Here is an 11,180-nt window from a genome sequence, read left to right on the forward strand (position 1 = left end):
TAATCGAAACACTGTTTCAACTCCAGCTCTGAGATCCTGCCGGCTGAAAGCAGGTTTCTGGGGTTTTGTTTAGCTTCTATATTTGTAACAATGTTTCAAACTGCAAACTCAGAGTCCGGCAGCGGCAGGCGGGGAACTTGGCTTCCTCCATCACTGAAGCAAGTAAGCCCCATGTTTGCTTCAATCTGCCTGGCTGCCGGCTGCCATCTTGGCTGGCAGTTAATTTGCATATCACCCTGATTAGCCAATGGGAAGGGTAGAGGAGGTACAGCTAATTACCATGTTTCTCTTTTATTAGATAGGATATATAACATTCATATATAACCTATTTTTACAAAGTTGAATTTCTGTTGTATGTACATTTTTAGATCTTTTTCCACAAGACAACAAGAGCATTTTCTAGAAGTGAAATAATCTTTGAAAACATGAGTTAATGGTATTTCATCTTTAGTTTTACTATAATAACTCTAGCCATATAGATTATGTCCTCTTTTACACATGCCTTTGTGCATGTCCATTCTAGTCCTGATGCTTTAGTGCAGAGGATTTGGTTTCCTTTAGTTACTGTGTATTATGATTCACACCTGTGGTTTGGCAGCCGGCCTAGCTGTAAGTGTTCAATGAAGACTCATGAAAGATCCATGCTTTTAAAATGAGTGTCTTGGAGGATTATATTCATGTCAGTCATTCAAGACCTTGGCATTGTCCCCATTCTCCTAGGAGGAGTGCCTTCTGCTATGAATGCTACAGTGGGAAGGAAGCCTGGGCACTTAAACAGTGGGGGAGAACCTACAGATTCCCAGGTGTCTTGCCTGCAGTGCTGTGCCTGGGTGTTAGATTTTGAAATATACCAGTCTGTCATGTTTTAAGGTCCCAGGGAGACTTGAAGATACTGGAATGGTAACTAGTTTATACCCTAGTACACTTCAGACCTAACTGTTGGTTAATTTCTGGAAGGACCAAAAGAGTAAGAGAGATTTGATGAGCTCCGTCCAGCCTGCAGGTTGTTGTCTGAAAAAGAAAATCAGGCTCTCTGGATCAGGCTCATTTCTTTCTAATCACTGTACCCTTTTGAACACAGAATGGCAAACTTTTTCTGTAAAGGGTCAGATATTTTTGGCTTTACAGGCCACATGATTTCTGTCATAACTGTTCAGCTCTGATATTGTAGAACAAAAGCAGCCGTAGACAGTGCAGAAACCACTGGGTGTGGCTGTGTTCTTGTAAATCTTAATTTATAAATCAGGCAGCAGACCAGATTTGAGCCATAGTTTCCCAATCTCTGCATTTGAACAATTTTTTTGAAACTGTGTCTCTACCTGCTAGTGGTCATTATCCCCAGACTCTGAGGATCAATTTTCTTAGATCACAAAGTGAGATCATACAGGCCCAACTCCAGGTCTGTATTATCCCTGCTACACCTTGCTTCCTCTTAGAAAAAGCCAAGCTAAATAACTAGAATCCATGGGAAGAGAGGAAAGGTGAGCCCAAAGAGTTGATTTGGAACTCAGCTCTTAAGAGTAGAAAGTTTGGTCCAGCTGTGTGGCTCAGTGGTTAAGTGTCAACCCATGAACCAAGAGGTCTACAGTTCTTTTTTTTTTAATATATATTTTATTGGATTTTTACAGAGAAGAAGGGAGAGGGATAGAGAGTTAGAAACATCAACGACATCGATCAGCTGTCTCCTGCACACCCCCTACTGGGGATGTGCCCGCAACCAAGGTACATGCCCCTGACTGGAATCGGACCTGGGACCCTTCAGTCCGCAAGCCGTCGCTTCATCCACTGAGCCAAACCAGTCAGGGCAAGAGGTCTACAGTTCTATTCCCAGTCAGGGCACAAGCCTGGGGTTGTGGACTTGATCCCCACTAGGGGCATGTGGGAGGCAGCCGATGGAAGAGAGGTGTTTCTGTCTCTCTATTGCTCTCCCTCTCTCTCTAAAATCAATAAAAACATATTTTTAAAAAAGAGTGGGAAAGTTCCTGTGGTTCACCAACAGACAATGACCTCCTGGAGGATTGCTTTTTATTTTCAATTTCATTTTATTTTACTTATCCATCCTTATAGACCAACACATACCTTTCTTGAACCTGATAAGTGCAAAGTAAACACTTTCCCCCCTCACACTCCTCACCAAGTAATCTTAGTATATCCTTTACTTTCCTCATGTGCCATTCTCTAAACTCACAGGTTCCCTCATGTATGCAAATGTTGATTGGGTTCTTCTGTGAGGAAGGACATCTCCTGAGACCCTTCCCCCTTCACTAGATCCTACATGCCCTTAAGATACATTCTTAGGCCCTAACCGGTTTGGCTCAGTGGATAGAGCTTCGGCCTGCGGACTCAAGGGTCCCAGGTTCGATTCCGGTCAAGGGCATGTACCTTGGTTGCGGGCACATCCCCAGTGGGGAGTGTGCAGGAGGCAGCTGATCGATGTTTCTCTCTCATTGATGTTTCTAACTCTCTATCCCTCTCCCTTCCTCTCTGTAAAAAATCAATAAAATATATTTTTTAAAAAAAGATACATTCTTAGTTCAGGGTTGACACCTTTTTTCTGTACAAGGCTACATAGTAAATCTTTTAGGTTTTGGAAACCATAAGGTCCTTCTCTCAACTACTCAACTCTGTCATTGCGGACAAGAGCAGCCATAGACAGTATGTAAACAAATGAGCGTGACTGTGTTCCAATAAAACTTTATGACATTATGTGATTCGTGTGTTATGAAATATTATTCTTTTTATTTAAAAAAACTACTTAAAAATGTAAAGGCCATTCTTAGCTCAAAGGCCAGACAGGCAGTGAGACTAGATTTAGCCTGCAACCCATACAATGCTAACTCTTGTATTAACTACTTGGTAATTTACCCTGACTCATGTGTCCTCACCCAAGAGAAGAATTAGCCTACTTCTGTTTTCTACATTCCAATGATGTGGTTTCTAACCTTTGTCATTACATTTATCATGCTGTATATTAATCTTGTTTCTATGTTATCTCTCGTACTGGATTCTGATCTTCTTGAGAGGAGGGCTGTGGCCTAGTCAGTCATCTTTGCATCTTTAGTATCTAACACTTGATGTGACACATAGTGGGTATTCAAAAAATGATTAATTTGGCCCTAGCTGGTTTGGCTCAGTGGATAGAGCGTTGGCCTGCGGACTGAAGGGTCCCAGGTTCATAAATATAAAATGCCATTACTACTGTCTTAGTGAGAAGCACCTGATTGATAATGCAATAGGATTCCAAGTTCTTCCCCTAAGGAGTCCATAGGAACTACATTTGCTGCTAGTGGATCTTGTAACTCTGGTTATATAACGAAGCTTTCCAAATTCTTTTATTTTAGAGTTCTATCTCTTTCAGACAAGAGATGGTTGGACTTTATTTTAAATCATTTCTTCAATCCTAATGGTAAATAGTGGCTTTCACTTTACTTATGAGCCAGTGCTATAATCTGGATGAAAAAAAAAATTATTATTTATTACTGAGCACATGCTACATTCCAATCTCTGATTTTTCTTTACACCTTTGATAACTTTATGACTACTATCAATTTACCCCCCCCCTTTTTTTTGCTCCCTACACCTGAAACAAACAAAGCAACATTATGTTTTTCCTCCATGTTCTCTATTATAATGAATGATAACACCATCCATTCAGTCCTTAAAGTCAAATCTGAGTTCATTTAGACTCCTTTCTCTACTTCCCCCATATCTAATTGGCCAGTAAGCCTTATAAATATCTCTTTCAAAAATCTATAGAGATTTCCTTTCTTCTAGCTCTGTTTCATTTGCTCTAGTTGAAACTTTAATTTTCTCAACTCATCCAATATATACTTGAACATCTGTATTGTTTTTCCTGATCCTGATTGTCCCATCTTTCAATGGACTCTTACCACTGAATATTCTACCATATCACTCTTATAATTAAACCCTTCTATCATCCCCCAACATTGTCAAGATAAAGCCAGCTTCCCAGTCATGGCATACAAGACCTTATGTGTGGCTCCATTGCCTAACACAGATATGTTTCAAAATTGAGAAAGTTCTGGATTTTAGAAAGATCATATCCTATATAATAAAAGCCTACTGCTAAGTGTCTGGTCGGCCGTTCGACCAATCAAAAGTATAATATGCTAATGATATGCTAAGGCTGCTCAACCTCTCACCATGATGTGCACTGACCACCAGGGGCAGACAGCTGACTGGTTGACAGTTGCTATGATGTGCACTGACCACCAGGGGGGCAGACGCTCAACGCAGGAGCTGCCCCTGGTGGTCAGTGTGCTCCCACAGTGGGAGCGCCGGTCAGCCAGAAGCTAGGCTCACGCTGGCAAGTGCAGCGGTGATGATGGGAGCCTCTCCACCTCCACAGCAATGCTAAGAATGTCTGGGGAATGGGCCTAAGCCGTCAGTTGGACATCCCCTGAGGGCTCTTTGACTGTGAGAGGGCGCAGGCCAGACAGGGACCCCCACCCCCCGGAATGCACGAATTTTGTGCACATTACATAACGCTGGAGGCCCGATGCACAAAATTCGTGCAAGGGGCTTGGCCCTCGCAGCTGCAGTGGCTTGCCTCAGCCCTCGCCCTGGCTTCTTCTGGAAGGTTGCCTGGAAGGTCGTTTGATTGTCTGGTCTAATTAGCATATTACACTTTTATTATTATAGATACTAGAGGCCCGGTGCACAGAAATTCGTGCACTTGGAGAGGGGTGCCTCAGCCCAGCCTGCGCCTTCTCACAGTCAGGGAGCCCTTGGGGGTGTCCACCTGCCAGCTTGAACCTGCTCCCCAGGGTATCAGTTCTAAGTTGGCAGTCAGACATCTCTCTGGCAGCCCAGGAGCCCTTGGGGGATATTCGACTGCAGCTTAGGCTCGCTCCCCACAGACAGCCTTAGCGCTGCTGCGGAGGTGGGAGAGGCTCCTGCCATCGCTGTTGCGGTCACAGCCATCAGCCTGGCTTGTGGCTGAGCGGAGCTCCCCCTGTGGGAGTGCACTGACCATCAGGGGACAGCTCCTGCATTGAGCGTCTGCCACCTGGTGGTCAGTGCACATCATAGCGACCAGTCATTCCACCGTTAGGGTCAATTTGCTTGTTACCCTTTTATTATATAGGATTTTGTTGGTTCTGGCTCAACACTCTGTAATCAAACACATTAATATTTCATCAAAGAGTGTGGGTGTTTATATCAAGTAGAATAAAGCCTATACATAGATTCTGATAAGTTCAAGCCCTGTTTCACTACTAAATGAATTACAGGAATATGTTTAGTTCTTAGAGCTTTTTGGGTTTCCAAAATTAGGACAAGAGACCGTGGCCCTGTAGATATCCAGTGGTCTGCTGGAGCTGGCTTGCCCCAGCTGCAGAAAGCTCATTTTGTGCATCTCTTCCGAACTCTGCAGTTGGTGACTTCGTGTTGGTAGGTTGAAATCAGCCATTTGGTGGGAGTTTTTCCACTATAGTCATCAGTAAATGCAACAAATCCTGGCCTTTTCTTCCATGGAGAGCAGGCTGTTAAACAGTACCAGCACAGCATGATATATACGGATTATATGTATAGTTCATCTGTATGATCCTGCCATTGTGGCAGACCAACTTGCTCACTCTACTCAGGGCAAAAGGCCAAGGTTTTCAGGGAGGCATATAATGTAAAAATTAACACATTGTTTGCGGGTAGTTTTTATCACGCGCTAACAGGTGGCGTGGGCCATTTTTGCTAATTTTTTGCGCAAATGGCAACGTTCAGTAAAATTACGATAACTTTAGTTTAAGTATTTATACGTTACCCTCATTCTACCACTAGTCTATAAAAAACGTATTAATATGTGTCCCGTGCTCTACTACACTGGTAGAACGTATAAATACGTAAAATGTATAAATATGTTTCCCGCATACAATGTGTTAAGTTAACTAATAATATGGCAATAGAGAAACTGGGGACTTTGGAGTCAGATAGATATGGATTCCAATTCGAACTTCATTATTTCTAGACTCTGTGATTCTGGGTAACTCACTTAACTGTCTCTGGGTCTCAGTTTACACATTTGAAAACTGAGGACTGATAATATCTTTCTCTTAAGGTTGTTTTAAGGTTTAAATGAGATATCATATGCAAAGTACCTGACATAGAATGATCAGAAAATGTTTTTCTTTGTTTACTATAAAACTTTTTTTATGCTGGAGATGTTTATTTCTGCAGACATGGCTCTCATTCTCTAACACTCCTAATACATCCACAGTAAATATCATGCAATTTGTACCTGAATATTCTCTAGTTATTTCATCTTGTATCAGTTGATCTCCTTATAAAGGTATGATCCTTGACTTCTCTTGATCAAGTTTGTACAAACTAAATTTGTAAGTTTTTTATTTCATGAAAAACTTTTTTGTTATTTAACAAATATTTTTTCAGTACCTATTTTATGTTCATGTGCTAGTGCTGGTGATAGACTAATAAGACATAGAATTTCCTTATATTTTGGTGGACCTTTAGGTAGTTGGGCTGAAAGCCAACTATTTAAATACAGGGAAAATTATGAGGCTTTTATAGTAATCCAGGCATGAGCCTGACCAGAAATCAAAGCAGCAACCCTTTGGTGCATGGGACTACGCCCAACCAACTGAGCCAAACTGGCTAGGGCCAGGATGTTCTCCATGCAGGTAAAGAAAGTCAAGCAAATGCCCTGGCTCAATTGATTGGAGAGTTGTCTTGTACACCAAAAGGTGATGGGTTGGATTACTGGTCAGGCCACATCAGGGAGGCAACTGATTGATGTTTCTCTCTCACATCAATTCTCTTTCTCTCTCTTTCACCTCCCTCCACTTCCTCTCTCAAAAAAAAGAAAAATAAAGGAGAGAAAAGAAAGTCAAGCAAGGATCATTAGAGGTGAACCCATCCAGGAGAAATGTGTAGAGTGAAGAGAGCTGTGGGTTAAGTGGAGTCTGGGATAAATTTTTAAGAGAGGAAAAAATAATTGGTTATTGAGGCAGGGAAAAAACCTGGAGCTAGTGGCCTCACAGAATCCCAGGGTGTGCCATGCCAGCACAGCCAAGAGTTAGGTGAGCCTGAGGGGGAGCGGTGAAGGATGTAGAAAAGACAGACAAAGAGAATAAGCTGAGTCTAGGTGGATCTTCCTGTGCCTGGCTGAGGCCACAGAGAGAGATCCAGAGGCAAGCTGAGCCTTTATTTTATAGTCAGAGGTAAACAAGGTAGTGGTCACCATAGTTACAATGTTCTTGTGAGTTTCACTTGTTTTGGCAGCACTTGCTGCATCTCCCACAGCTCATTAGCTTCCCAGATAAGATTTAGGGAGCATCATAAGGTCAAGCCTAATTGTGCTAAGAGGGCTGTGCCCTCTAAGCTGGGACTTGTTTGTGGCTTTGCCAACAGGTCAGTCCAAGGCTTAACCCTATAGCCACTCCCTACACCAGGGAAGAATAATTTCATTTTCTCTTGTCTTTTTAGGCAGGGAGCCCCTTTGAGGGATTCCTCATCATATAGTGATTATCTTCAGTGAAAGGCCACATACTTAAAGAAAAAGGGTTGTTACCTTTGTTTGAATACCATGTTTGAATGACTTATGTTATGATGTGTAACTCTCTTAAGCACTTTTGTTTTAGTCATTTGGCCAAAATCTGCTAATTCAGAACCAATTTGTATCTAGATGTCATTTTATATTATATTTTTCCTTAGATTATGAGTTGTTTAGTAAAATATTGTGAATATAGTCAATACAAGCTTAAAGTAGGTTTCTAGGTTAAGAGGTAGAACACATTTATTTTGTAATATTAAAAGTCAGAAACAGCACCTCTTTTTCTTCCTTGGAAAGTAGAGTTCTTCAGGAAGTCAACAGAAAAATAGAACACATGAATATTATGTATTCTTAGTGGATCATGGTTCTCTCCACTGTTTTATTATGAAAATTTTCAAATGTACAAAGAATGGAAAGAATTATACCCACTATTCTTACATAATTAAGATTTTACATTTATACAATTAAGATTTTGCTATATTTGCTTTATCACATGTTTGTCCATCTAGTCATTCATCAGTCCTGTCTTTTTTCTTTTTGGTGCATTTTGAGTAAGTCGACTAGCTGTTTTTCTAAGCAGTTGTATTTTTTTCTGAACATTGTAATTAAAATGTCAGCACATTTTGTGCAGATGGTATCAGCTCATCCTTTTTCCTATTTCTAGAAATCTGAGGTTGCCAATAATTAGTCAAATTTAGCATATTAAACAATTTCTGGTAAATACTGTTAAGCCTGGTCAGCGTCCGCATTATAATGAAGACACTTAACATTTTTAAAGTTATCAAAAATAATTTTCAGTGGTCTTTGAACACTGGTTTTTTTTGTATTTTAAATAAATATTTATTCATATTCTATTGTTTCCAGAGTGGAGAGATCAACAGACCAAGTCATCAAGCCAGTCAATGTAGCAGCTCTATCAAAATGGGTTGGGAAAATACCTCCAGACGTTTTACAAGACATGGCAGTGATTGCACCCATGCTTGCCAAACTTGGATATGACCCATATGCCAATCCACCCAACTATGGAAAACCTGATCCCAAAATCCTTGAAAACACTAGAAGGGTAAGTGAGATTTTTAAAGTGAATTGAGAAAACTGGATATAGAATTTGAATCCTGAAAAGTTTTTTTCTCTTGCTTTTTGTGATTAGAAAATTATTTTAAAGTAGAAAAATTCTATTTGTAAAATGCTATATTATCATATGTCTTCCACTGCATTTTTTAAGGAAAACTGTGGCTCTTCCCAGGAACTATGGGGACAATTTTTAAATATATTTTGCACATTTTCTAGGATGGTGCTTACTGTTGGGGAGATTTATACTCATAGCTGATTTACCACAAATTTGCATAAATACCAGAATTACTAGCAACCTAGCAACCTCACTTAATTCTAGTTTCTTTTTTCTTTGAATCTAATGACTACTTTACTTTGAAACCTTTGTTTAGATGAGGCATGATTTCTTGATACTTAAAAACTAACCCTAGGCTACATTAGAAGAATTATTAAACATGCAATAAATTACCTTCTGATTGAGAAAAAGTTGCTGTTAAAGTATATTATAAATTTTCCCATTGAAAACGTATGTTCACATCTTTATGAAATATTGTTTCAGAAAAGCTGAAAACTCAAGAGCTAATCTGAATATATATACCTTACCAGTTGAGTCTACTTCAAATCAGACCTTAATGTATTCTTTTTTTAAATTGTGGTAAAATATGCATAATGAAAGGATTCTCAGACCAAATTCCATCTTGTGTGTACAGGCTTCCCCACACCACCAAGCAGTTCTCTGACGCCAGTAGGGTGTCCAGGAATGCAACTAAATTCTGGCACCATTTACCCAGAGACAGATCAGATTCCACAAGGGAAAGGCTCATTCCCACATGACCACCCTCCACTTTAGATACCAGTTGCAGCCCCGGTTGTACTGAACAGCTACAAATCAGAGGTTCCCATGACTCTCCTTGGATTTAATTAATTTGATAGAATGACTCACAAAACTCAAGAAAACCCATCTACTCACTTAAATTATGGATTTATTACTAAGGAGATGAAAGGATAGGAATCGATAGTGAGACAAAGAGTTATGTGGTGGGGGGGGTCCCAAATAAAGGAGCTTCTAGCCTCATGGGGCTGATACCAGCACATGGTAGCATTCTGGTTCCTGTAGGTGGAAGCTCTCCAAAAAGGGTCTAAGACAGGGGTGGGCAAACTTTTTGACTCGAGGGCCACAATGGGTTCTTAAACTGGACCAGAGGATCGGAACAAAAGCATGGATGGAGTGTTTATGTGAACTAATATAAATTCAAAGTAAACATCATTACATAAAAGGGTACGGTCTTTTTTTTTTTTTTTAATTTCCATAAAAGGGTACGGCCTTTTTTTTTTTTTTTAGTTTTATTCATTTCAAATGGGCCGGATCTTGCCCGCGGGCCGTAGTTTGTCCATGGCTGGTCTAAGAGCTGTCCTTTCGGTTTTTTACGAAGGCGTCATTATATAGTCATGATTGATTAAGCCTTTGACCACTGTCCATTGTCAGCCTCAAGCCCTTCTCCCCTCCCTGAAAATTGGGGTGGGACTGAATGTTCTAAACCTCAAACCACATGGTTTATTTCCAGTGACAACCAGCCCCTACCCTGGGGTTGTTTCCAAAAGTCACCTCATTAACAAGAGACACCATTGTTTCTCTCATCACTTAAGATATTATAAGGAGTTGGAGAGCTGTGAGCCAAGAATTGTGGATGAAGACCAGATATATCTGAGAAATATATTTTGGTCATCTGAATGACCAAATATATTGTTACAGAATTTACCAGGCGACCAAAAAATATGCAGGAGTACTGGAGACACAGGAAAAACCCATTTATTTTCAGATGTTTCACATGTACCAGTACAGTGACTCAGGGGAGACTCTTCCTCTCCAAATCCTGAGCAAGCCAATATGGAGGAAGCTTTCCCTTTATACCCTTCGGTTTCTTTGTCCCCCAAATATGGGATGGGACTTCTGGACCTTTTGCAGGCTTTACAAAAAGCCCTAAGTGTTGGGATAGGGGCTGTGAGACCACACCTAAAGACCTGGCCTGGTGCCAGCGTTGATAACCCCCTCCCGGAATTGTTCATGATTTATGGCCTCTGTAAAATGGGAATAATAATTAGGTAAACCGGTCTTGCAAAACCAAATTGTGGAGAAAGGGGCAGTGACTTAATCTTAATCATAGACTATAAAGAAAGTACATTAGATTACTGGCACAGATTCAGATTGCTAGCCCCCCAAAAATGTCTTATTTTCCCCATCAATATATATTGTAAACCAAAATGTTGCACATAACATAAAATTTACCATTTAACATTATAAATGTATAGTTCAGTGGCATTAATACATTTGCATTGTTTTTTCTTGGCTTTTTTGGTTTGTTTGTTTGTTAATCTTCCCTTCCCACCACCCCCATCCCTTTGCTATTTTGCAAGAACTAGTCCTATTAGGAGCCTGGTGGCTTTGCAGCCTGGCATATGTGTTTACAGGGTTCAAATGAGTTTTTCTTTCTTCCTCTCCTCTCCTCTCCTCTCCTCTCCTCTCCTCTCCTCTCCTTTTCACCAAGCAATGCACTAGGACATCTTTTCAGGCCAATGGATCAGTCCGTCGCTGTTATTGGCT

At 40.6% G+C, this 11,180-nt stretch overlaps 1 protein-coding gene across 1 annotated transcript in view; it reads left to right on the top strand.

Moving 5' to 3' along the window:
• Window positions 1–11,180, top strand: part of TPST1 (tyrosylprotein sulfotransferase 1) — a 52,880-nt gene that overhangs the window by 21,653 nt on the left and 20,047 nt on the right. Inside the window, exon 2 of the mRNA XM_006770842.2 lies at window positions 8,390–8,588. Coding sequence (XP_006770905.1) covers window positions 8,390–8,588 — 199 coding nt within the window. The remainder of the gene's footprint in view (window positions 1–8,389; window positions 8,589–11,180) is intronic.

Source organism: Myotis davidii, unplaced genomic scaffold (assembly GCF_000327345.1).
Source record: "Myotis davidii unplaced genomic scaffold, ASM32734v1 scaffold424, whole genome shotgun sequence".
Taxonomy (NCBI): Eukaryota; Metazoa; Chordata; class Mammalia; order Chiroptera; family Vespertilionidae; genus Myotis; species Myotis davidii.